The sequence below is a fragment of the Parambassis ranga genome, chromosome 22 (genome assembly GCF_900634625.1).
Source record: "Parambassis ranga chromosome 22, fParRan2.1, whole genome shotgun sequence".
Classification (NCBI taxonomy): domain Eukaryota; kingdom Metazoa; phylum Chordata; class Actinopteri; family Ambassidae; genus Parambassis; species Parambassis ranga.
Window position 1 is genome coordinate 6,348,817 of NC_041042.1, and position 27,971 is coordinate 6,376,787.

At 43.3% G+C, this 27,971-nt stretch overlaps 1 protein-coding gene across 3 annotated transcripts; it reads left to right on the plus strand.

Annotated features, from left to right (window-relative positions):
- The first annotated feature begins 464 nt into the window (after positions 1–464).
- On the plus strand, positions 465–27,674 carry unc79 (unc-79 homolog, NALCN channel complex subunit). Of its 3 annotated transcripts, XM_028396204.1 has the most exons (51): positions 465–687; positions 1,973–2,093; positions 5,142–5,455; positions 6,144–6,314; positions 6,433–6,528; positions 6,617–6,672; positions 7,007–7,136; positions 7,273–7,337; positions 8,180–8,268; positions 8,605–8,645; positions 8,946–8,974; positions 10,063–10,292; positions 10,435–10,606; positions 10,726–10,956; positions 11,074–11,264; positions 11,507–11,630; positions 12,069–12,209; positions 12,601–12,816; positions 13,069–13,296; positions 13,483–13,624; positions 13,730–13,809; positions 13,914–14,062; positions 14,184–14,341; positions 15,649–15,830; positions 16,018–16,219; positions 16,339–16,521; positions 17,032–17,100; positions 17,429–17,766; positions 17,843–18,025; positions 18,135–18,297; positions 18,472–18,621; positions 18,731–20,011; positions 20,489–20,590; positions 20,972–21,088; positions 21,306–21,408; positions 21,497–21,637; positions 21,776–21,814; positions 21,943–22,055; positions 22,734–22,819; positions 23,195–23,368; positions 23,662–23,730; positions 23,821–23,931; positions 25,137–25,241; positions 25,344–25,421; positions 25,534–25,623; positions 25,714–25,889; positions 26,219–26,402; positions 26,507–26,707; positions 26,839–26,916; positions 27,002–27,043; positions 27,156–27,674. In XM_028396204.1, the coding sequence occupies exons 1-51, from the start codon at positions 666–668 to the stop codon at positions 27,342–27,344; spliced, it is 8,145 nt and encodes a 2,714-aa protein (XP_028252005.1). In that variant the 5' UTR covers positions 465–665; the 3' UTR covers positions 27,345–27,674. The 3 variants fall into 3 exon arrangements, with proteins under 3 accessions (XP_028252005.1, XP_028252006.1, XP_028252007.1); XM_028396205.1 differs by lacking the exons at positions 465–687; positions 5,142–5,455 and having other exon boundaries at positions 27,156–27,344; XM_028396206.1 differs by lacking the exons at positions 465–687; positions 1,973–2,093 and having other exon boundaries at positions 5,172–5,256; positions 27,156–27,344.
- Positions 27,675–27,971: the final 297 nt, after the last annotated feature.

The window sequence follows — 27,971 nt, forward strand, 5'->3', positions numbered from 1 at the left end:
TTAAACATTAAGGCCATCAAGTGATAATGTGAATTAAAACACGTCGAGAGGTGACTATCTGCTTGAAAATACACTCATTCTAAATCTGAAATGTAAAACGTGAGAGAATAAGTCAAGTATATTTTTCAGAATAGGTTATGATTATGTTTATAACGATCTGCCAACCATCTGTTGCATGTTATTCTTTTGTATACAACACAGAAAGTGAGACTATTATTCAGGCAAATACACGGAGCTCCTTATTTCCCTCCTATAATCACCCTAAAGATCGCTGATAGGGTCTTTGCAATTCTTGAATGACAATTTGTCAAATCCGGATCAGTCCATTTGGAAAGGTGGGCTGTGTTGTCTGAGATGTATGTCGCCATCTCTGTATGCCAAGAACAAATCAAATATCTAAAAATGAATAAGTGACTCATACAAAATGGGTCCTTGTTCGATTTCCGTTAAAAGATGCTGAAAAGGGACCGCAGCACAGCTCAAGGAGCCACGCTGTGGAAATCCATCGCGCAGAGTGGTACAACCAAGCCGAGCCTGGGCTGCAAAGGGGGGGGGGGGGGGCACATTCACTTTTCCACGACTGAGGGAAACACACCGCCGTGAAGGGGAAAACCCACTAAAACAACTGACAGTCTGGCTTTTATGTTTCCTGAAGTATCTGCGAAATGTCTACGAAGGCAGAACAGTGTAAGTACGGCTGTGTATGCGCGCGCCTGTGTGTGTGTGTTAGGTGTTTTTTTCTGTTTTGTCATTGGGTAGGTGTGCAAACTGGAAATGTGATAAACCAAGAAAGCGTATAAAGGGAGCTGTCCTTGGTGATGAAACCGCGGTTGCCAAGGCAGGTTGCAACACGTCCTCTCACTGCAGAGGATGGCTGGAGGTCTCAGTGCACACACTGTGCATCTCCCTGTATTTGTCTGCATGTTGAAGAGAACACAAATTCACGGCTGGTCCGCACAGGAGCCAGTTTTTTTTTTTTGATTGACGTGGCTGGATGAGGTGCGTGTGAATAGCGAGGTGTAATACTGTTCTCAAGGTCGACCCGACAGATTCTGTGCTGAACAATATGGTGGCATCAGATTGATCAATCATGAGGGTTGATCACACTGTGTTGAAGTCGGTTGTTAACCCTCTCCTCATTCTCTGATTCTCCTGAACAGGTGGAAACCAGTCACTGTTCATGTATTACTGAATAATGCCTCTACATACAGGCTAAACCTGTTTGATGGGTTCAAATATGAAAAAAGTTGTATGATGCTCATATTGTTTAGTAGCCAGAATATAGGGTCAGAAAAACAAGAGGAATTCTGCTGCTGTGCTATTCAACATATTGGGAGCTATTACTCTATATAAACAGCGTTTGTTTATTACCATCAAAGCTTAAATGTTGGAGTTTGTGTTATTGCTGCACAGGCTTTGACCACACATGCTCAAAGCCTGCAGCTGTTATTTTTATTTTGGGGTTTGTCATTTACAGGTCAGGGAGGAAGCTAAAAAGTGCTGCCCAAAGTCACAGAAAATGGGTCAGCAATCACCCTCTTCAACTTATTTTAACTCTTATTTAACCAGTCAAAAATAAATCTAAACTGCAGGGAGTAAAACATCCCTCAGTGTCATTTGTTAGAGGATGATTTTCTCAGCTTGTCTTGGGACTTGAACCAAGAACCTTTTGTACACAAGCTTTATTCTGTAAGCAATAGGTTACTGCCTCCTCTAGGGCTTCCTGTGACCTCGCTGCTGTACCGAAAAGGTCACCTGGTGACGGCCAGAGAGCCATGGGAACACAGACTCTTTGTGTAACTTGATAATTGGAGCATCTATGTTATGTATACAGTATACTGCCATTGATCTGAACCGAACCACGATAGATGCATACAGTGCAAGACTCGTGCATGCTCAGTAATGTGTCATGTTATTCTATTTTATATTCTAGTGTTGATTTGCTTGTTACTCTGCTCTTTATTTTGTCTAGTTGCCTCTAAGATACGATACTTGCAAGAGTATCACAACCGTGTGCAACACAATATTTACCCTGTGCCCTCCGGAACAGACATTGCAAACACACTGAAATACTTTTCCCAAACCCTGCTTAGGTAAGTACCCTGCTCTGGAGACATCAGGTGAAGTAACAGACTGTAGAATGTTTAATACTTAGCTTCCTTTCATGATCAGACAAGGTACTCACACACTTTCTGATGAGATGACAGTGACATCATGATGACAGGAGGAAGTTAAGGAACTAGCCCTGCCTGTTCTGCTTTGACAGATAGGAGATGGAGTTACAGCGCTGTTTTAACACAACAGCAGCACAGATAGACGGCTCAGTGATGTTTATTGATTCAGTGGTCGGTTGCTAGATGAACGCTTCCCTGGGGCGGTCTGCTGCGTCCTTCCCAGAGGGGCCGGCGGAGGGCAGGTCCTCCAGGCTACGCAGTTGCCGGGTCAGCCTGCTCTCCTGGGTGCTGTGAAAGCCTGAGGAAGGAACAGCATGTTATTTCCTCCTCCAGCACAGGTCAAGCAGGCAGCCATTTTGGACACATCTGATTTCCTCCTTTTTTCCCTCTAGGCATAGCATCTTTCCATTCTAAAATTCATCACAGTGTTAGGCTATTTCTCCTTAGGGTAGCTTTACTACCTGTTGGTTTCATAGAAAATAGCACTGTCCTTTCTTATTAGCTAATTTGAAAAATGGGTGGTATTACTGGAGGCTAAACTTGTGCGCCCTACTTTCATCATTATTATCAGCTTAGGGTGCAATACATTTGCAATTGGCAGCTGGCCTCAATTCTGTTCCTCAACACCATGAGGATTATGGCCCTGGACACTTCATGCTTTGCTAAAGGGCCGTCTAACACCAGCCGTCACTGTGCTGTTTTAAACATGGCCTCTCATGGCAGATTGAGCGTGACAGAGGCTGCAACTGTGGGAATCAGTGTTAACTCAAGTGACGATTGTGTCTCTGAGGGCCAGTATCATCAGAGTGAGAAAAGAATCACTCAGAATGATGCCGCTGTTAACGGCTCCTTGATATTTTCCCGAAGCACGGTCTCTTAGCCTCTGATATGCAGAACAGCCACTCTGCCCACCATTAGAGGAGTCTGATGTCCTCTGCAGGGACTTCAAGATTATCCATACACCTGTGCCTTCGGAAGCCTGGGGTTAGGAGAAAAAAGAAAACACAAAAGGAGAGAGGCAAAGTGGGAGTAGTGAGCCTTAAAAAGTGGACCAGGCATGTGTCATGATCCTGAGGTGGCTGCCGATTCATCCACCGAATTCAGGTTTGGCGCAAGTCAGATGGAGGATAGGAAATAAAGCAGGGTCCCATTTCTCCTTTTTACCGACTATTATGAGGCAGAGTTTTGTCAGGCGGAGCTCTCTGCATCAGAGAGCCTCGCTGACTTGGTGCCAAACACTCCTGAATAGGAATGACTGTAGACTGCAGCAATCCTTCAGTACTGTTCAGAGTATTCTCTCTGTACTTCACACACCTGTAAACATGCTAACATAGGAAGACTTGTGCTTTGAATTGCTGATACACACAGGAGTTTATAATGACAGTGCAGGGTTTGAGTAAATGTATGTCATGTGTCTGTACCAGTGCATTTCTACATGTGTTTTATGTGTCGTATATGTAATTTTTCGTGTATGTATGTACTTATGCACATTCGTGTGCGTCTTTGCGTGTATGTGTTCAGTGTATGCGTGTGAGTGTGTCTGTTTATGTCTATGTTCATTGTTCAAATTTATGATGTTTTCTTATATGAGAGATGGGCAGTGAAAAAGTCATACTCTGAGATACAATCTGTTGTTGTGAGTTACTCTGAGTAATAGCTTTTTAAAGGAATGGACACAGACTGAACATCTTGCAGAGTATCACTTTGAGGGGATCAGTCACGTAATGGTACATTCTACTGATTTATGCATATAATATGTTGAAAAATATGAACAAAATCCCCTTTCTCACTTGCCATGTAACTCCAAATGATGTAACTCAAATTTTGGGTGACCTTTCCAAAAACAAAGCAATACATTAGCATTTATAATCTGGGCTCTCATGATAAATCCCAATCATTTGCCTGATAGAACAGCTTAGCTCTTTAATAATGTGCAGTAAAAAAAAAAGAGCAATGCTCTCTGGCCCCCCCTACCCCCTCCTCCCTCCTTCACCCTAGACGCTCCACACTCAACCCAACTAGTTTTTGCTTTTGTTTTTTCCTCTTTTTAAAATTTGACTATGTCCACCACCTTCCCCAGGGGACAGCAAACACAAGTGTCCATCCTGCATTAGCTCACAAACATAATGCTACCAGTCATCTCCCCCCTTGATACAACCTATTCCTTTGTCATTATAGTTTCTCCTCTACCGTAGATTAGTTGTTATTTATTTTAGAAACCTGAATCCATATGCCTGTTGGATCTCATTATTTCTCCTGATGATACTGGTGCAGTATCATAACGTATGCATACGGACATTATTTCTCTGGTGCAATAAACATGTGCTGTGACCTAGGAGCACTTGATCTAACCTCACACACATGTTTATTACTGGCTGAAGCATGTTTCAAAAGTGTCACCTCTGTATTTTCCCGAACCAATTTGGTGTCACTCCCATCCTTGACAGCCCCACTAAAGGCAAGGAAATCACATTTTAAAATATGGCTCATTGGCCTTTTTCTCATGGTAGCCACTGATCCTTGCTGATTGAAAGATGGCAGCCATCGAGGGACAGTCATTTGCACTATCCCTTTTTGGAGAAGTATGGGGTTGCCACTGAAAACATGCCATTTTTTATATTTTTGCTCCTTGTCACCAGATACGCATGAGATGCAGTGATCATTGCAGTTTGTGCTCATGTTTTTTTTGTTTTCCAAGTGCAAAGACAGACAAAACAAGATTAATTGAACTAAAGTCACTCTGAGCAGACAAAGCAGGGAAAAATTGCCCGTGCCTTCAGTGATATAGTCAAATAGTGAGACACTGCATCCTATGTGGGGTTTATCTGGGTTTGTTTTTTTCTATTTACGCTGTCTCTGTAGTGCCATTTCAATGTAATGTGCTGTTTTTTTGTGTCTTTGTTGTCTCTTTTTTTCCCTTGTTCCCCTCTCCTACCCTCCCTCCCCTCCCCTCCCACCCCGGAGCAGCATTCTGTCCCGCACAGGCAGGAAGGAGAACCAGGAAGCTTCCAATTTGGCCGTGCCCATGACCATGTGTCTTTTTCCTGTGCCATTCCCACTCACCCCATCTCTAAGACCACAAGTCAGTTCCATCAACCCTACAGTTACTCGCTCCCTCCTTTACAGCGTTCTGCGCGATGCCCCGTCAGACCGCGGGGGGCAGGGGCAGCAGAGTCGGGACGCTCAGCTCTCAGAGTACCCCTCTCTGGACTATCAGGGCCTCTATGTGACCCTCGTGACCCTGCTTGACCTGGTGCCCCTGCTGCAGCACGGTCAGCATGGTGAGTCAAGGCCCAGTGCACCACTGTTTGTCATCATCATCCCCGAGCCGTCTGGCCTGCATGAAGCCACTGCTGCTTTTTTGGCCTCTTTTGTAACGGGAGGAGAGAAGTCCTGCTGAGGATCTTGAGGGATGCATGGGGTGATTGGGAGCACGCTGGATCCTGTCAACTTAATCGTTCATAAGCCATTGGACACACCAGACATAGGCCCTCTCTGCTGTGTACCATACTTGACTGCATGTTTGTTATGCAAAGTGGGAGAAATGTTCTAATTATGTTGTCATGTGCAAATATATAAGTTAAAGTGAGCATAGGTAAATGTAATGTTTTTTAGTAGATTTTTCATGGGTGTAAGGTTACATCACAGTCAGTGCTCTTATTTGTCGTGAATATCTGATCATTTAAAAAAATCTCAAAGGCATAAATATCCATTTCTTGACTAGTCTGCTCTACTTTTCCTGAGGGTAAACTTTACCTAAGTGGCTTTAAAAGAAAGCTCACTGCCCTCAACAGAAGCTCACATACCAAATGTTTTTTTTTCTTCACTGTTATACTGTTAGATGATTAAAATGTTATGTAACGTGACATCTGTGGCTGCATACAGTATGTGCATACTGTATGTACAGCTGATTGAATGAGTGTCTGTGTATCTCTCTTTGTCTTTTTTGTCTCTCCTTTTCCTCATCAGATCTGGGACAGTCCATTTTTTACACAACAACTTGCCTCCTGCCGTTTCTCAGTGATGATATTCTCAGCACTTTGCCATATACTATGATCTCCACTTTAGCCACATTTCCCCCTTTCCTCCACAAAGACATCATTGAATACCTGAGCACCTCATTCCTCCCCATGGCTATATGTGAGTATAATCAATTATTTAGCTCCAGTCATAATAAAAAAAAGTGCTACAAATAAAGCAAAAGCTTTATATACAGTATGATCTTTCAAGTGGTTATCATTCTTCTTTTTCTGTGTAGTGGGCTCCACTCGAAGAGAGGGGGGAGTCCCTGCCTATGTCAATTTGTCTGCCTCCTCTATGCTCATGATTGCAATGCAGTACACTTCAAATCCAGGTGAACTATTATTTAGGTGCTTCTATTCAAATATAACTGTATAACTATGTGTATAACTGTACTTAATCCCACCTCTGCTTCTTTCTAGTATATCACTGTCAGATGCTGGAATGTCTGATGAAGCACAAACAGGAAGTGTGGAAGGTATTTCCTTTTTAAACAAACAATAAACTAAGTTAATAAGCAAGCAGGCTGCTTGTTCAACTCAGAAAGAGGACCAAAGGATATTGTTTTATTAACTGCGACAAAATCCAACGAACAATATCAAAACCAAGCTGCAACCATCCATTCCTTCCAAAAGTAACAGTGAATGAGGCCTACAGCTATTTAAATCTTCCTTAAATCCCTTTTCTCTATGCTAAGCTAACAGTGTATAGGTATAGCACTGCGTTTATCACACAGTCAGCAAGTACAAATATTCACATATCTTTGAAAATGACTGCACTTCATGTACATGTGTTGTTTTCCCTGTGTGCAGGACCTGCTTTATGTCATCTCCTATGGCCCATCTCAAGTGAAACCCCCAGCTGTGCAGATGCTGTTTCATTACTGGCCCAACCTGAAGCCACCAGGAGCCATCAGTGAATACAGAGGGCTGCAGTACACAGGTCAGATTCTCATATTGCCACATCTGCTGCTTCATCTGTCCTTGAGCTGATCAGGGATTTAACTTGCCATTCGTTTTTCTCCTTTTCTCCCCTGCTGCCAATCTTCTGTCTCTCTCCTCCTCCTCTCCCGGTTCAGCCTGGAATCCCATCCACTGTCAACATATTGAGTGTCACAATGCCATCAATAAACCTGCTGTCAAGGTGACTACAGTCTTAAAAAGAATGAACTTACAACCCAAGGCCTGCTTTCTGTAATAGGATACATCAGTTCACCAGGAATACATGGAGCATGTGGCAGAATGCCTTGTGTTCAACCATGAGTGTTGCCATGTTTACCGTTGTGAGCTCCTCAGTAAATAAATCAGTGCATCCTTGGGCAGCTATGGGGTAATCATATCAGCTTCTGTGCTACTTTACATTATGCTGCTGCCATTCGGCCTTATCACTTCAGTCTGCCTGTACTCAACTGTGCTCAAAATTGACAAATAGAGTAGGAACAGGGGCATGGACAGGGGCTGGATTTCAATTACCAGGAGCAGGGAGGGGGTATGGGGTGTGGGGGTTGGGGCTTAATTGGAGGCGGTGACCCTGTGTAGCCCTTGAAGACGGGGTGGCATCAAGTGAGCACAGTAAATTATAGTGCACCATCTGAACATTGGAGCCACAAGCACTAGCACAGGGCCAGGCACAGGTTGCAAAAGCATGGAGGGCAGCATATGCATGCAGCCATCCATACAGAGACATGGAGAGACAGGTAAAAGTGTCACATGACTCTCATGATATGCCACCTCAATAACATGACATTTATTATTAAGTCAGTAAATATGTCTTCAAAGAGACAGGTTTATGAGCTCTATAGTCAACATTAAGAAATAATTGGATACATGTTTTTGTTATATTTTTAGCTTAATAAAAAAGTTTTTCTTCCATTAACAGTCTAGTAAATACAATGCTTTTCCTATATTTTGTATAATAAAACAACTAAACATTGCTCGTGTTGAAAAACCACATCTATTCTCACACTTCCTGTATTACCTTTGCAGATGTGTATAGATCCGACTCTCTCTGTTGCCCTGGGAGACAAGCCCCCTCCTCTTTATTTATGCGAGGAATGCAGCCAGAGGATAGCCGGGTATGCATCTGTTTCACCTCTTCTTTACATTTCTCTCTCAATCCTCCCCCCTCCTTCAAAAAGATGCCATTCCAAACATACATCACCTACCGCCTGCCTCATTATTCCTGTCTTTAACCCAGGGGAAATACATCGCCATGGTTACATAATTCCCTCTGCCCAATAATGAGATCATCATCACAAAACCACGCATCCACTTGTTTCTCTTTTTCCTCCAGCATATAGACAGTAATCATTCCTTTCCGCTGATTTCGAAGTTGTTTTGTGAACAGCAGGCTTTGTGGAGCATTTTGCCTATAAATCATGCATTGTTTAACATTTGTTTGACCTTTCCAGAGATCACTCTGAATGGCTTGTTGATGTACTCCTGCCCCAAGGTGAGAGTTCACAACTCAAAGGATGTAATTAATACACAATACAGACATTGTTCTGGGTATAGATACTTATTCTCATGCTTGCTCATAATGAAAGTTTGTTTGCCTGGGCTTGTATTTTTATCGGTTTCCCACTGGGCTCATTTTCTAAAATTTAGAGTTACAAAAGTGCTTTAGATAGTTGGTTTATTCTGTGATCTTGTATCTTTTTATAGTTATATAGAGTATAGAGTTATATTCTTGGAAAATGACTAATATTGAAGAGATACTTATGTTGTCTGCATCTTTTCATTTTCTTTGCAGCAGAGATATCTGCCATTTGCCAAAAGAAGGTAAGATGTTTGCACTGAAGCATAAATGACATCATAATTAGTCCTGTGTAGCGTGCAGTCATAAATTATGATAGCTTCTTCGGATTAATGGTGTGCTGCCTGCCAACCTAACTAAACAGTGTTCCTTCAAATGTCTTCCAAAAAACAAAAAGCATAATTGTACTTTGTGAAAATGTATCATGAGATATATTTAAATTGTGATCCATGGTTTTCTCTGTCATGAAGTCCATTCACTGAAGCAGCTCAGTAAAGGCCAAATGATTTCATTCGAAACCGTTGGGGCGTGATGTTTGTTTGCTGTTGCTGAATGCACCGACAAGGGCGCAAGAGCTCCCAGCTGGTTTCCAGGGAGACAGTGGGAAAAACTGAGTGTGTGATGATGTCAGGTATTCTCATCAGGTAGAGCAGCCGCTCAGAAACAGCTGGCCCTCATCCTGGTTTGTCCGTCAGTTCGTAATCCACAGCCTGCCTTTCTGAGCAAGCTTTGTCCTGTCTCATCACAGAAAGCTCTTTAAAATGTCACTTGGATTTACACCAGCTTTCTCATTATTAGTTACTTTTCACATGAGAATAGCTTCTTTTTACGACTATTGCTGTAAAAGACAACAACAACAACTGTAGTATCTAAGTTGTGTTGTTTGGTTGTTAAAAGCCAAATGGCTGAATGAATGAACTCCGAGGGTAGATATGTTAATTTCATAGGGAGCAATGCATCCCTCTAATGGCACAAGATTAGAGGCTGATCAGATTAGGATGGTTCTCTAGTGCCATGCTTTTTATTTTTAGAAACCTGAGACACCATGGGGACACATAAAGGCTTGTTCTGTTGCTGCAAATATGGACAGATCAACATGTTCAAAACAAATGCGTGTCAAAGAGAGTGGTGTTCATCGTCAGAGTTGCTTCTGAGGCCTGAAAATGTGTTTATTTTTAGAGTTTATTTTTAGAGTTATCATCAGACAAAACTGCATGTGATTGTTGATGATCTAAATTTTGTTGGCTATATATATATACATATATATCCCAGAATAGAAACATTTCTTTTCCTCCTCTTCCTCCTCCTTTCTCTTGTTGTTGGCCTTGTATAGAACTGTAGCTCTCATGTTAGGAGGGCCGTGGTCACCTGCTTCTCAGCTGGCTGCTGTGGGCGCCATGGCAACCGGCCTGTCCGCTACTGCAAGCGTTGCCATGTCAACCACCACAGCAGCGAGGTGGGGGCTGCGGCGGAGACCCATCTGTACCAGACCTCGCCCCCGCCCATCAACACCCGGGAGTGCGGAGCGGAGGAGCTTGTGTGCACCGTGGAAGCTGTTATAAGGTATTTTCACAGTGTTTACGCACCACAAGCCATAGCCACAGGGTGTATATATGTGATGTTGCGAATACATAACATAAATATATAGACAACAAAATTGCATCAAGATTTTTCTGTTTCCCTTCTCATTTCCTCCTACATCTAGCCTTCTGAAGGAGGCAGAAATTCATGCAGAGCAGCGTGAGTTTGAGCTGAACAGACGTCGTCAGATGGGGCTGTCTGCCTCCCACCACTCTCTGGACAACATCGAGTTTGATAACAAGGAGGACGACCAGCATGACCAGCGCCTCCTCAGTCAGTTTGGCATCTGGTTCCTGGTGTGTAATCACAAGCTGTTGCTGTGTCTGTCAATAACAGGGAAGGGTAGATAGAAGGTGGGGGTAGATAAGAATGTGTACAGTACATGGCCTCTTATCACCACTGCTCACGTCTGCAGGTGAGCCTGTGCACCCCTAATGAAAACACGCCCACAGAGAGCCTGGCTCGGCTGGTCAGTATGGTCTTCCAGTGGTTTCACTCCACTGCCTATATGATGGATGATGAAGTTGGGAGCCTGGTGGAGAAGTTGAAGCCTCAGTTTGTCACAAAGTGGCTAAAGACAGTGTGTGAAGTGCGATTTGATGTCATGGTTATGTGCCTGCTTCCTAAACCGGCAGAATTTGCCAGGGTAAGCATACATAGCTATTATGACAGTGTTATGTGGTGTTTGGTCAGTTTAACATTATAACATGGTGTAAATATGTTGCACTATGGTAGCTATGAATAATTACCGCACTTTTCTTAGGTGGGAGGTTACTGGGACAAGTCATGTAGCACGGTGACACAGCTGAAGGAAGGCCTGAACCGGATTCTGTGTCTGATACCTTACAATGTCATCAGTCAGCCTTTGTGGGAATGCTTTATGCCTGAGTGGCTGGAGGCCATCCGTACTGAGGTGCCCGACAATCAGCTCAAAGAGTTCCGGGAAGTACTCAGGTACACTCACATACTATATATCAGGACTTTAAATGCTGTCATTCTACCATCTTTTTACAAAATATGTGAAATGAATGAAATAGTCAGGGCAGTAAATTGGTGCATCAAAGTACTTATACTTTAAAAAATATTGCACTAAAAACACTGATTGTATAGCAGTATAAAAACATTGATTTTAGCTTTAGTGTTTCCATAAATAAATTCACTTGAAACTATCATTCTCCTCTGTCTGCCCTCTACAGCAAGATGTTTGATATTGAACTGTGCCCGCTGCCCTTCTCCATGGAGGAAATGTTTGGCTTCATCAGTTGCAGATTCTCCGGCTATCCAGCATCTGTGCAAGAACAAGCTCTGCTGTGGCTGCATGTAAGAATGGACACACACACAAACACACTGTGTCCAGTCCTCATCCTGTGGTTCTGTCCACAGTGCGTGTGAAATGAGCAGGTTGTCACAGAGTGTGAGAGTCTGGTCAGGGGCCCTGCTGAATATGGATCTAGGTCACAGAAGGAGACCGAAAGAGATAGGAGGGATTTTGCCTTTCATCCCATATGCAGTCACAGCTTGCTGCCCTGTATACATGGATCAGTTTCAAGTTTTCTGTCACAACTGTGATCAAGAGATTGCATTAAGTCACTCTAGTAAATAGGTCATATGCACATCAGACAGAGGAGTAGAGTTCTTTCTCTGCAGGTGGCATGTTAAAGTCACTTTTCCACTATTTTGCTGCTTGACATAAGGCATGCATATCTATTCATATATTAATTTTTTTTTATTCTTGGCCTTGGTCCTGCTGGAATGTAGGTGCTGTCAGAGCTGGACATTGTTGTGCCTCTTCAGCTGCTGATTGGGATGTTCTCCGATGGAGTCAATTCTTTGAAGGAACTGGCCAATCAGAGAAAGGCACGAGCTTCCGATCTGACAGGCAATACTGGCGCTCGACGGGTGAGAAGACAAAAATACTACCAAAAAATAAAAGACAGAGGCTTAACAAACACAGCTATTCCCCCAAATTATGTTTCTGTCATGATTTGTTTTCATAGATGCCTGTTGTAGGATCAGAGTGTACATATTTCTCTCTTTGGCTTCTATTTTCCACTTTCCATTTAGATATACTGTATGTTTCCATGGTAACAGCCGATATCTAAATATAGCTCTCTCAAAGGGCTTAATTGAACTTGACTGTGATGTGGCTTTATCACAGAAATTTACAGCCTCGCAACTCTGCACACGTGCCATTTCTATCTGCCAGTAAAAGCTGGAGATGAAAAGACTCTCAGAGGCACAAATAGAACACATATTTTAGTCTACATACTGATGTTCTCTTTTCTCACAGGTAAGTGTGGTGTCAGATCCAGGTCGCCGTGGGCAGCACAACACCCTCAGCCCCTTCCCCAGCCCCTTTAGGAGTCCATTCCGCAGCCCTCTGCGCTGCAGCCCTTTCAAAAACCTGGGTCATGCTACCGGCCACTGCGCCCTGGACCTCGACTGTGATGATGACGACATGAACCTCGGCTGTTTCATCCTCATGTTTGACCTCATCTTGAAGCAGGTGACTTGATGAGGATATGTTCAGTGTCTGTTTCTTATTTGTAAAAAAAAAAAAAAAAACATTCAACCCTGCTGTGTTGTATTACCATCTGCACACTATACATCATAATCCGAACCCAGTCATTCATATACAGAAAACACACACAATACAATGACAACAATGCCCACAGGTGGGATCTTGAGATTTCTGTGCCATGCTCTGCTTTGTGTTCCTCTACTTTTTACGGTTGTCTCCCCCCTCCTGCTGTCCCAGATGGAGCTCCAGGATGACGGTGTGATGCTGGGTCTAGACAGCAGCCTGGGGAAGGATATCGTAGGTATCATCAACAACGTCTTCCAGGCCCCGTGGGGGGGCTCGCACACCTGCCAGAAAGATGAGAAGGCCCTTGAGTGCAGCCTGTGCCAATCCAGCATTCTGTGCTACCAGCTGGGCTGTGAGCTCTTGGAGAGGCTGACCCCCCGGGAAGAGATACGCCTGGTGGTGAGACACACAGCGTGCATTTTTATGCACCAAATGTAAATTAACCCAGAGCATTAAGGTGCAGGATGGCTGTTAAGAAGATGCCCCCATTTTCAAAACATTACAGCCCAAACATACACAAAAGCTTGTGTCTCTCAGCTGTTTTGCAGATGGAGATGTTTTGACATTGTCTGTTTTTCTCCACAGGAGCCTACAGATAGCTTGGAGGAAACCCTGCTCGGGTCTCCGACAGATTTCTCCCTTGGGACAGAGAATGGAAGTGAAGAAGGAGACAATCCAAGTGGCACCCACACTGACAACCCCAGTAACCTCTCTCCTGATAATACTTGTGTGTAACAGAACTTGTTCAAATAAAAATTGTCTGATTTTCCAGTCTTTGTTCAAAACACTCTGCCGCAGTAACTTATGTGTTGAATTGTTTTCTTCCTTCCAGCCCTGAAGAATAACTCTGATAAGAGGTTCTCTTACCAGCAGCTCCCTGTGTCTTTGAAGCTCATATACACCATTCTACAGGTACTCATGCTGAATAAATAGACTAGAGACAAATGTTTCTTGTACAATGTATTTGAGTGTACACATGGTTCGCTATGAATGACGCATCTCTTCTGTATTGTCAGGAAATGTCCAAGTTTGAGGAGCCTGACATCTTGTTCAACATGCTCAACTGTCTGAAGATCCTGTGTCTCCACGGAGAGTGTTTGTACCTCGCCCGCAAGGATCACCCCCAGTTTTTGGCCTACATCCAGGAGAAGATGCTCATCCCAAGGTGCGTGCATCAGTCAGCATCCATCATAACAGATGACAGAAAAAAAGGGAGCTTTTTGCGGATATGTATTTGTGTGCGTGCTGTTTTTCTTTCACACCCGTTTGTGTCTGTTTTGTTTCAGCCTGTGGTCGATGTTGAAGTCGGAGTTTTGCCAGCTGGCCTCCTTGGCGGTGCCGCAGCTTCTGCACGCACTCTCTCTGTCACATGGGGCAGACATCTTCTGGAACCTCATCAACACAAACTTTAACAGCAAAGACTGGAAGATAAGATTTGAAGCTGGTGAGACACAGACTTTGAAATCACGTAGTGAATCTGCCATGTTCAGCAGCCTCTCATATACAGTATGTTACATTATATGTAGATGTAATCAATGACTTTAAATTTTGGCTTTTTATAATATGTCTTTGTGGTTGTGGATGTATGAACTGTCATAAGAGCCTTATATAATATGCTTCCTAAACCACTGCCTGCCCACATTCCCTGCTTGTGTTGCCATGGTTACTGTGTGGCTCAAATAGTCAGCATAGAGGAATTGTGGGATTAATAAGGTTTTCCCTGCCTTGTGATTGGCAGAGAGGAGCTGTATGACCTTGAGACAAAGGCAGAGGACAGGACCTCCAAGTCAATGTATGGATACAGGGAAACAGAACAGCAATGACATGGCTAGAAAGCAGCAGGGAAGCATAGCCAGAGACACATACAGATGTTTCCATAGGTTATAAAATTATCTTACTGTCAGAAATTTAGAAATAAATGCAGTTGTTTGGTAAAATGATGCATCAGTGATGCAACAGCTTAAGATGCTGTTGAACTACGTCAAATGGATGAGCAATTACAATGTTTCCCACTTATAAGTAGTGGTAAAAAATAAATGTATAAATGGGGGCATAAATCAGACAACAAAATGTACAACAAGAACCAGCAGGAAATCTGGTTTTCACTGTGGCATATCCCAATAATAACTCTTATACTGACACCTAGTGGTCAATGCTAGAAGTGACCCATCAGTTCAGAGTGGGTGAGAGTTTTTGGATTTTAGATCAAAGTGTTTATTTTTGGATTTTAATCCACACTGTGATAAATAAAGCCACCAATTACTGGAAGTATCATCTGTGTAGAGATGATGGAATGCATGGCAGGATATTTGGAGAGAGAGAGAGAGAGAGAGATTGGGAGTATGTGTGTGTGTGTGTGTGTGTAAATATAAGTATGTACATGCATTACATGTTCGACTAGCATTTTATATTCCTGACTTTGAGTGTTATTTTGCTTTGTAAAGCTGCAGATGGATATTTTATGAATACATTTTGTTAGATTTGTTAATGACTCACTAACCTAAACAAACTTAATGCATATTAATACATCAAAGTATTATGCAAACATTAACATGTTGACATAAATAGTAGCCAAGTAACACAGTAACTTATATTAAATATGTTAAGTTGTGACCTCATAGCTTGTTCTGTTTATTAAATCGTGATAATTATCTGAGGACATCTGGCTGCTCAGCCTCAGCCTCTTGTTTGTGTGTGTTCTCTGTGTCTCTTCTGCTGATGATTCATTTTTCATTCTCAATATGTTCCCAGTTGAGAAGGTAGCGGTGCTGTGTCGATTCTTAGACATCGGTGCGGTGACAAAGAACCACTTGCTGAAGTATGCTTTGGCCCACGCGTTCTGCTGCTTTCTGGCATCTGTGGAGGATGTGAACCCGGCTGTGGCTACCAGGGCCAGACTTCTGCTGGACACCATCAAGAGGCCGGCTCTGCAGGTGACCTGAATGTTGCAAAGTTCACACTTAAATAAGAAATATATAACAGCTGGTTTGTTTTTTTAAATCCTATGCTACCTATGCTGTTCATCAATAGATATAATACCTGTGAAATATCACAATAACGTCTGTCTGTGTGCATCCAGGTACATGTTCACAGTATGTGTGTGTCTTGTGTGTTTTGCAGGGTCTGTGTCTTTGTCTGGATTTCCAGTTTGACACTGTGGTGAGGGATCGTCCCATCATTCTCAGCAAACTCCTGCTGCTGCACTTCCTGAAGAAGGACATACCTGCACTTAGCTGGGAGTTTTTTGTCAACCGATTTGAAACCCTATCTCTGGAGGCTCAGCTACACCTTGACTGCAACAAGGAATTTCCTTTCCCCACTAGTATGTACAGCAGCCGCTTTTGTCGCTATTTAGATGTTCACATCGGCTTCACCTGCCATGCTGGAGCATAATGGTACTCATAATTAAGTTAAATATTTTTTCTAATTTTTTTTTGACAGCTATTACAGCTGTACGAACCAATGTAGCTAACCTCAGTGATGCAGCAATGTGGAAGATACGTCGGGCCCGTTTTGCAAGGAATCGGCAGAAGAGCGTGCGTTCCCTCCGCGACAGCGTGAAGGGAGGCCCTGCAGAGTCCAAACGGGCATTTTCACTCCCTGAGTCCCTGAGCAACCGACTTCGTGAGTAGCAGAGATCAGCCAGTGTGTCAGTTTGAATCTGAACCTGTGTCACTCTCATTCAGTCTGTGGTCAAATACTGTTTGCAAATAACTATTGAGACATGCTGAGAAGCCTCATATGAGCGGTGGCCCATAGACTCTATCTCCAATTCTACTGGGAAAACCAGCATATTTTTTTTTTCTGCAAATACTGTTTGACCAAAGTCTGGTCCCATTTTCCTAATGTTTCTCTCATTTGTTTGTTCCCAAAGATCATTTCACTAAAATGTCTAACTACAATGTTTTTTTAAAAAAGGAGGAACTCAGCACAGAAAGCTGTCTGAGTTTCTTGGTCAGGGGTTTGGATATTTGTTGTTGCACCCAAAAACCACATGGAAATCATACTGTTGATGCTGTGTAGTGTTTTTTCTTTGTGTGTCCTCATGTGATCATGAAGCTTAGACATGTGTCCTGTGCTGTCTCCCCTGTACATCTACTCTCCTAAATTGTGTTCTTCATATGTGGTTTTTAGCTCTAAGGCTAACGAGGCAAGAGCACTCTGCTCCGACACTGGGAGATATGATAGAGAAAGTCCTGCCAGGTAAATAACAATCCAAATCAGAAACATTCCGCTATTCTCATGGTCACAGCATATTGGATGAAACCTGCATTACGGCTATCAATATTTCTAATAGGTGAAAATATAATATAAAAAATTGTGACACCAGCGAGAATGAAAAGCACACTTTTGCTAACAGCTAGTAGGTCGTTTCTTTGTGTTCACACCATTAACATCATGCACACTGATGTATGTAAACTGCATGATGATGTCTCTACCTCCATCGTGAAGTGGACAAGATGAGTTGACTCCCCCACCTGTGTGTTGTTGTCTTCCTGCTACTGCACCCTACCCTCTCCCCTGTCCGCAGCACGTTTCCTCCCGCACTTTAACCCTGACGCTTCAGCCCCTCTTGCAGGTCACACCCCCTCTCCTGAAGACAACACCATGATCAGAGACCTGCTCCCTGAGGATGCTGGCATTGATCATCAGACAGTTCACCAGCTGATCATGGTGCTCATGAAATTCATGGCCAAAGACCAGAGCAGTGCTGAGACTGACATTGGCAGTGCCAAGGCCTTCAACACAGTGAAACGTCACCTTTATGTGCTGCTGGGCTATGACCAACAGGAGGGCTGTTTCATGATTGCACCTCAGAAGATGCGCACCTCCACCTGCTTCAGCGCCTTCATCGCTGGCATTGCACAGGTGACTTAGAATCAATTTTTTACATGTTTGTTTGTTTTTACATTGTGAAAGAGTCTAACAGCAATATTTCCTCCAGGTGATGGACTACAATATTAGTTTAGGGAAGCAGCTGCTCCCCCTAGTGGTCCAAGTGTTGAAGTACTGTACATGTCCACAGCTGAGACACTATTTTCAGCAGCCACCTCGATGCTCCCTGTGGGCCCTGAAGCCACACATTCGACAGATGTGGCTCAAAGCTCTGCTAGTTATCCTCTATAAGGTACTTTGTTTCAGTGGTACTGTATTGCATGGATGATTTTTCATTCAGTCTCTTATCTAAATAGATTTTGTTGTTATACATTCTTATGTTCCTGTACGTTTTTGTGTAGTATCCATACAGAGACATGGATGGCAGTAAAGTGGTCCTTCATCTGATCCACATCACCATCAACACACTGAATGCACAGTATCACAGCTGTCGTCCTCATGCTACAGCAGGACCGCTTTACAGTGACAACTCCAACATGAGCCGCTACAGTGAAAAAGAAAAAGGTGAGACCTGCTGTGCCTTTCATCCCTATGGCAAGACTTTTATGGCTGCAATTTGATCACAACACGTGCAACAAGTGAAGCTGGGTGAAAAAAGTACAAATATATATTAGATTACTACATAGTATTAATATTGTATAATATAGTGCTGCTGTGCATATTTTTCTCTTAAAATAGAAGAGGACAGTGTGTTTGATGAGTCAGACGTTCATGACACACCGACTGGTGCTGCTAACAAGGAGTCGCAGACCTTCTTTGCTCGCTTGAAGAGGATTGGAGGCAGCAAGTCTGTGAAGTACCAGCCGGTTGAACTGAACGCCAAGAAAAGTAAGAAACAGAGGCCTTTATAGTATAGTATTACAGCAGAATTATGTTTTTGCTTGCTTTGTTTGCTGGCTTGTTGTTTTCACAGTGATAGCATCTCATTTTTCTTCAGGTGAAATTGAGCTGTCAGAGTACCGAGAAGCCAGCGCCCTTCAGGACAGCATCCTGCACTGTGTGAGGGAGGAGAGCACCAGGAAGAAGCGGTTGCAGGCCATTCACAAACAGAAGTCTCTGGACATTTCCAACACAGACTCCATCCTCTTCAGCCTGGATGAACACCGACGTAAGTCCTGCATTGATCGCTGTGACATGCAGGCACCCCCAGTGGTCCTGTCCCCGTCCTCTGCTACGTCACACAGCAGGCATCGTGGTAAAGGATCTTCTGATGGATCTTCAGTCCGGGTGGAGGGCATTGACCCCATAGACCGTCGAGGGTCTCGAGGTGGCCAGTCTGACACCTCCAAGCCTGTCATCCCAGAGGTCCGCCTCAGCTGCATGGAGACCTTTGAGGACAAACTGGATCAGAGCTCATTAGGGGAATCAGCACAGGAGAAAGAGGATCAGGACCTGATTGACCTCTCCTCCGACTGCACCTCCATTCCAGAAAAACACTCACTGCTTTCCATGTCTGATAGCGACTCCCTGGTGTTTGAATCGCTGCCTCCTCTGAGGATTGTGGAGAGTGACGAGGAGTTTGACCTCAACACCATCATAGGCTCCAAGTTTAACGGGAGTCCAAAGGTCTTAGCTTCCCCTGCAAGCAGCAGCACTTTGCGACTGTCTCCTGTGGTTCAGGTTAGTGTGGAGGACTGCTCCAGTGACAAAAAGACCTCAGACCTGATCAGAGGCAGGAGCTCAGAGCCAGCATCTGTAGAGAAGAAGCCAACCCGCGTTACCCACAGCGCCTCTCTGGACCTCCCTGATCGGCCAGAAAATGTCTGCTATGAAAGCCCCATGACACTAAAACAGAAGAGAGACCTGCTGAGAAAGACACCGCATGTCCCTGACAACTCGCTAGATGACACATCTGTGGCCCCAGAAGAAGTGAGGATAGGGATGGGCCTTGGGACAAGTCCCTCTGGCAGGACTATATTCCTGGACATCCCAGAAGACAAAGCAGAGCCCCCTTCCTCACCGGAGAAAAGCAAGAGTAACAGCAATGATGAAGAGGAGGATGGAGATGATGAAGAAGACGATGACATGAGCGATGAAGTAGACAGCGAGGCCAAAGCTGACAACACAGATGACAACGATGAAGCTGAATTTAAAATCCAGATTGTTCCCAGACAGCGTAAACAGAGGAAAATTGCTGTCAGCGCCATCCAGAGGGAATACTTGGACATCTCCTTCAACACATTCGACAAGCTCAGTGGGGAGCAGACCACAGAAACTGGTAAGGATGAGGGGGAGACAAAACAAACACAAAAAACATGCTATTTTAGAGCCTTTTTCTCAGTTGGAATCTGTTACATTTTTCTGTATAATAACATCATCAATGCATCTAAGTATATCATTATGAGTGTCATCATCAGTTAGGTAAACATGTACAGCCTTGTGTTGTCCTATAGTATGTTTTCTGTGTATGTGCTCATTGTACAGACACATCAGCCACTGGTGCATTAAAAGTCAAAAGTGATTTAAAGATAGAACAGCATGGTAGAACTGAATGGTATATTAAAGGTGTTTGAGATCAGTGTAAACATTTCTTCTACGAGGTTATGTAACAAAGCATTAAATTTTACATAACATGCAATTAAATTTGTGTTGTAACTAGTACACATTAATACAGCATTCTGTCTGATTATGGCATAGGGTGGCACATACTGCGATGCCTATGCTCCTGCCATCATTTATCCATATGTCCTTGCAGATCACAAAGTTATGTCTACTTTGGAAAAGCCACGAGAATCTGCTTCAGCCCCAACTCTCGAAGCTGCTATGCCTGAAACAAGCCATCGCTCTTCAGTATCAAGTAGGATCCAAATACATTTTTTATTGTGGTTTTCAGAGAGAAGCCATGTATTTGTACTGCATCTGTACAAGTATGCAACCTACTATATTTTTTATTTTCTACAATAATTCTAAAAATGAACTAAATATCACATAATGTTAGGTAACATCACCACCAGTGAGACTAACACAATTCCTATGAACACAGAATATTTTAATTAGGTTTATTCTAAAATACTGGCATGATAGTTTTATAGATATTTGATGTAACATTAATGAATGACCATCTTTTTCATGTGTCTTCTCCACTTTCATGAAACCACACACACACACACAGAACTTGTTGCTAGTAAAACTGACATACATTTTACTCACAGCTTATCTTCTGTGTCTGAACCCGTAGCTCAGTATCGACAGGTGAAACGAGGCTCTCTGGGAGCTCTGACCATGAGCCAGCTTATGAAGAGACAGCTGGAGCATCAGTCCAGTGCACCACACAACATCTGCACCTGGGAGACAGGTCAGTCACTTTTTTTTTCTTTGGAGGAGATACATACGCATAGTAAAGCATGTTATTGATCTGACAAAACAGACAAAATTCAAAGAACATAAAACACACATTATGTGAAATTGCATTTTTTTAAAAAAAATTTCTGTTCAGTAGTGTACATTTTGCAAAATCATCATCATCATTATTATTATTACCCTAATCTCCTGGGACTGATCTTATTTGATAGGTCCTACAAAAACCAGTCTTCTCTCAGCTCCAAGCACGGTCAGCATGTTTGTTCCTGCTCCTGAGGAGTTTATTGATGAGCAGCCTACCACAATGTCTGATCGGTAAAGTAAAAATATATTATATACTGTAGATATCTTGCAAAATTGTATCTTTCTGCCCAATGTTGAGTGCTTCTGTGTTGTATCCCAGGTGTCGGGACTGTGCAGCTGTGTTGGAGGAATATGACGAGGAGACTCTCAGCCTTGCAGTGGTAGTTTTGTCCATGTTCATCCACCTCAGCCCTGATTTGGCTGCTCCTATGCTTCTCGACATCATGCAGTCTGTGGGCAGGTACAGAAGCTCCTATAACCGTCCCTGCAATCTCCATCCACACAGCACTTCACCGTTAAATGAAGTTTCATAACTCACTCTTAGAACTCATGCATAATTCATCCCTGAGTCCTAATCCACTGCTTTGACTTCTTTCAGGTTGGCATCTAGTGGCAATTTTTCTGGACAAGCTGAGAGGTATGAGACATTAAAAGCCGTCACAGCAGAGTGTTCAGATATTCACTGTGCTTATAGATGAGTTTAATAATAGATGTGAAGTGTGACTGCCTGTCCAACACTGAAAGCCTTCCTGTGATGTTTTGCAGTATGTTGATTCCAGGGAATGTAGCAGGTGTAGCCAAGCAGTTCCTGCGCTGTATGTTTCACCAGCTGGCCCCGAACGGCATCTTACCCCAACTTTTTCAGAGTAACATCAAAGGTCTGCTTATGCCACTGTTAAATAACTATTTCTGTAGTATAACTGAACTGCTCCATTCATCATGTTTTGACAATGTTGAGTGATTAGTTTGTGGCCTGAGGTAGAAGGGGTCAGTTTTAGAAGATCTCTTAATACTGTGTGGTCATGGAAGTACACACTTTGTCAGGTGGGCATAGAGTATACAGAGCTCTTATTCATAGCGATGATATTGTAATCTCTGTCAAAATGGTGACCACTTAGCTCATCTTCATCTTCCTGGAGGGCAGCCTTCCCCACTGTGGTCTTGTGGGCTGGAGTACTCCTCTTGTCAGCTTCCCACTCAAAACCTTTTTGATTTTCTCCCATCATGTCCCAAGAGATCAGCATAGAAGGCTTCTGTAACAGTGTGACCCATTTTCACATAGTCCACCAGCAACATCGCCTCACCTGCTGACCTCAGGAATTGAAAATTGAGCTGTTGACTAAAAAGGATTGTCGTCCACATACTCTACATAATGCTGACTTTGTAATTTAAAACAAACATCACTGAATTTTATCTCACTGAGAGTTGATCACTCAACTAGAACTGTGTAACTCCTTCAAACTTATGCCACAAACTTTGCTTACATATTTTGCAGACTATATGAGATGTACATCATTTACATAGTTACATGTTGTTTTCAATGTCTTCCTCTGCAGATGGGAGCTTTCTGCGAACACTTGCATTGTCGTTAATAGATTTCAATGAGCTGAGCTCTGTTGCTGCTCTCAACATGCTGCTTGAGGTGAGATTTTTGTGTTGTGTTGAGTTTAGTTCTTTAGCCAGCAGGAGGAGCTGTTGTCAAAGCAAAACCTCCTGTGTCTCCAACTACATGTTCAGCATAAGACCATCTAAAACAACAACTCATCACTGCATTCAAAGAAACCGGTCTTACCCTGCAGCTCTCTACCAGTTTATGGTTACTGTAAAGCCAAATTAATGGCACAGATAAGAACCCCTTCATGCATGAACTCATCTGTACTTCAGTGTCCTAAATCAATTGCTCTCATCATGAGCACTGGGATTGATCAGCACTGAATGATCAGTTAAATGGAAATATCTTCGCTTATAGAATTTCATTATATAACCCTGTTATGGTTTATGCCTCTGTGCCCTCCAGGGTTTAAACAACAAGAAGAGTCTGCCAGCAGGGGGCACAATGCTGCACTGCCTGGACAACATCGCCACCTTCATGGAGGCTCTCCCTATGGACTCTCCTAGCAACCTGTGGACAACCATCTGCAACCAGTTCCAGACCTTCCTCACAAAGCTGCCCTCTGTGCTTCCTCTGAAGGTAGATATCAACCCTTCCCCTCACTTAGTCATGGTCTGATATGGTTTAATGTGATTATGGCTGGGGGAAAAGCATCTAGCAGTGCCCTTGTCGGGTTCAATAGGACAGAGTCTTAAAATTGTAATTGATTGGACTCTTTTAACCTTGGAGGTCTCTAATCAATTTGTCTCTGCAGACACATTCAAAACACTAAATCCAGAATATGGATATGTGCCACACAATCATTATTTTCCACTCTGAAGCATGCTGGCTTTAGATTGTCAACTTTTTTTCTGTAATGTGTACCCCATTAGTGTCCCTTGGACTCCAGTTTAAGGATTATCATTTGTCTGCTGAAAATCCCAACCACAAATGCAACTCGAGTAAGTTCAAAGCAGAAGTATTTCATACCAGTTTGTCCAAATTATAACCTTGAGTGTCTCACCCCCCTCTCTTCCTCCTCTATTCTACAGAGTCTCCTGGAGCCTTTTTCCAAACTGCTGAGCTTTGTCATCCAGTATGGCATGTTCAGTCTCTCCTACCTTGTAGAACTATGTGGACTGTGTTACAAAGCATTTAACAAGGTACTCCTATGTGTGTTTAATAGTTGCAGTTTGCAGTAGTCTTGAAAGAGTTAAACCTTTTAAACTAATCTGCAGTGTTAAAATGTTGAGCCCCTGTTAGCTGGCTTCTCACTCATCACTTTTTTGGTGCTACACCTACTTCCCTGATTCCCCAGTCAGCCAGAATTGTGGCCATGTGTCACAGATGATTAAGTAGGCAATCAGCCAGTATTGATTAACATGATTAGTTGGTGTGCTAAGGCGCAGGATGTATGGTGCGTTTCTCAGTGGCTGTCTCAGACAGAGATGGAGCCAGGGCTGTCTGCACTATTTGGCCAGATGGATCCTCAGTCCCCCACCACTGTCAGCGCTGCATGCTTTATGTCTCCTGCAGTATTGATTTTCTACACTCTCTTTAATTCCTCACCTTATAATATCCGCATTTCTAATGCTCCAGGTGATATGAGCAATTGCTTTTGAATCCTGTCATATGCTGCTGTTTTATAGTGATGTGGGGTCTCTGGGAAACACAAGGAGGATATCTCAGGCGGCTCCATTAGCTTTGGAGGTCAGGCTGTAAGGACACAATGTCTAGACCTATTGAAGTTTGTCACACTATGCACCATTTGTCATGGCACTCTATATGTGACAGGGTTCCCTAGCTTAAGAATAGCCTTTTGATTTGCTATTTACCGAAAGGACATGCTCCATTAACTTTTAATTATGAGAATGCTGTGTACAGGTATGTGCATTAACGAGCCACACAGTGAGAAATGTCAGAAGCAGCTCTGCATTCTGCATGAGTAGAAGAGCATGTGCCTACTTCTAACATAAGCAAACATGAGTGCAAAGAGAAAGAGAGAGGCAAACTGGAAGCCAGAAGATGACAGTGTGGTTTGTAAACAGGCAGCTGGGCTTTGTGTGGAAGGGATGAACAAAGAGAGCAGCCTGTCCTCGGGGAGGGAGAAGGCAGCCTGACAGCCTCATCTGAGCTGCCTGGGACTCTGGGAGGAGAGATCTGGACTGGCCTAAATCTACTCCTCGGCTTCACTATTCTCTGTCTCCCTGGCTCCCCTCCCTCCCCTCTCGCTGCCTGTCCTTCCCCCTCTATTCAAGCTCCAGAGTTTATGCTCTCCTCGCAGCATGAGTAAGGGAGAGTGATAATAGAAAAAGGCAGTCTTGCTGCATCAGTACATTTACTCCACTCTCTACCTCCTTGCATTCAGGAGAGAGATAAGTTCTACATGTCCCGCATTGTGGTGTTAGAGCTTCTGCAGGCTCTCAAGTTCAAGTCTCCTCTGCCTGACACGAACTTGCTACTGCTGGTTCAGGTAAAAAAAATCCTCTTTTTGTGTACCTCTATTGTTTACAAGAACCAGAAAATCTCAATGTTTCATCTTGAATTGTAAAACTAACTGTGGACATTTTGGCAGTTTGTTTGTGCAGACATTGGAACACGGCTAGCTGAATCCACCATCATCCAAAAGCACATGATCTCAACACTGCCGGGGGTGAGACTTAAACCGTTGTGTGTTACGAACTTATTAAAATCCACCTCATAAAACAGCAGGAGGTAACCCTCTGTGATTCCTCCCTAACAAATGAACTGCTTCTGCTCAACAGTGCACAACAGCAGCAATGGAGTGCATGAGGCAATACATAAGTGAGCTCCTGGACTTCATTGCAGACATGCATACGCTAACCAAACTTAAAGTGAGTCTTCATGAGTAGCATGCACAACGTGCATTTCATACAGTGTTTTTACCTGCTGTTCATATTTCCCTCATTTCATATCATATCCAGAGCCACATGAAGGCTTGCTGTCAGCCACTGCACGAGGACACTTTTGGGGGCAACCTAAAGGTGGGCTTGGCACAAGTTGCAGCCATGGAGATCAGCAAAGGCAATCACCGTGATAACAAAGCTGTGGTCCGTTATCTCCCTTGGCTTTATCATCCACCATCCACCATGCAACAAGGGTAAGAATAACAGCTGTTATGTCATTTTTCACTAAGACTGATGGCACTTAGCCTACATTACATGTTCACTTGCTAATCTCAAGTATCTGTTGTAGCCATGTAGATCATCATTTTACTTTTTTCATAGATTCTATTTGTGGGTTTTTGTGTGAAAGTCAAAAAGTCAGCATCTCTTTTGCGAATCAGTGACCCCATTCTCTGAAAGAGCATCAACAACAAACATGATAGATATGGCTAGAAAAGTGGGTGAAATGAAGATCAGCCAAGGTGAAAGTGAAATAAACTAAGTCTGATTTGTTTAGCTCAATTTCCACCTTTCTCCTCTGCAGGCCTAAAGAATTTATAGAGTGTGTGTCTCACATTCGTCAGCTGTCCTGGCTTCTTTTGGGCTCCCTGACACATTGTGCCCTGCACCAGGGCTCCACCTCCTGCATGCCCATCCCTCTGGATGCTGGCTCACACATCGCAGATCATCTTATTGTTATCCTCATTGGCTTCCCAGAGCAGTCAAAGGTCTGTCCTACATAAATCTCCTTCTAGATGGTCATACATTTGTAACATGCTGTGTAAAGCACCAAGGTGACATGTTTATTTTCGGTCCTGATCTTTGTTTCCAGACATCAGTGCTGCACATGTGCTCTCTGTTCCATGCATTTATGTTCGCCCAGCTGTGGACCATCTACTGCGAGCAGGCAGCTGCTGCTCCATCCCAGAACCAGAACCAGACAGAGTTTTCCTCCAGTGCCATCCTAACTGGTCTGGAGTTCTGGAGTCGGGTTACACCCAGCATCCTGCAGCTCATGGCTCACAATAAAGTGGTAGGTGCTGACGCTTTTCAAAAAGGGATAAAACTATGGTGTCATTCAAAAACTGAAATGTAAATGTCACCCTTTGGAATGTATTTGTAATCTTTGCATCATAAGAAAACAAGATAACATTTCTCTTTCAGATGGTAGAGATGGTGTGTCTACATGTCATTAGTTTGATGGAAGCCCTGCAGGAATGCAACTCAACCATCTTTGTTAAGGTTTGCTAGTGCATTTCTACATGAACAGCATATGACCACATAAAAATGCAGCTTGATACTTATCCATTCTTATTCTGTCTTTTAGTTAATTCCTATGTGGTTACCCATGATTCAGTCGAACCTTAAGGTAAGGCCTTAAAAAGGCTTTCAAATTTTTTTTGTGTCATTATTCATACACATTAATAATTTACAAGTATGATTTCCGACTAAAATCCTCCCTCCCCTCTTCTTCTCCTCAGCATCTGTCTGCGGGGCTGCAGCTGCGTCTCCAGGCCATCCAGAACAGGGTGAACCACCAAAGTCTGCAGGGACAGACATCCGGAACCCCTCCATTCGCTCTGCGCAAATGGTTGCAGTGCACCCAGTTCAAGATGGCTCAGGTGGAGATCCAGTCATCTGAGGCTGCGTCACAGTTCTATCCGATGTGACCTGCTCCGCAGTCACCTCTGGGTCTTTAGACCTGCATGCATCTGCTCTGGCTAAACCTAAAAAGAGAGACTCTTAAATGAACTGATGCTGTGTGGGATCCATTTAACCAGGATCATCATCATTGGCACCTTTATTAAAAAACTTGTATATGTACAGTAAATCTATGCTATTTTAAAATACTAGCTCCAGAACGTATAATGAAAGTTTAATAGGCCTGTGTGGAATAATTATACCAGGTGCCTGTACAACAGATTTGAAGAGTCAGAGGCTGACTAAAGATTTTTCTACAGACCCATGTTAGTGACAGCAAGGGCTCAGAAATAAATGCTTGTTGACTCTTAAATATACTCATTCTGTGACATTCATATCTTAACACTTTTTAAGTTGCTTGTTTGCAAGCTAGAAAATAAAAGTACGAGTTTTTCTAAATATTGAGACACTGTTATTTCATATGAATTGCATCCTCCTCAAACATTCAAATGTGACATTTACTGCCCTTTGATGTCCTGACTTGATGTGGAAAATGCCCAGTTTACCATAATGCAGATGGCAGAGCGATAAAATCAGCACTGCTGCTTTCTCTCCTGGACGAGAAACTGAACCTCAGGTGTCTACGGGAAAACAAC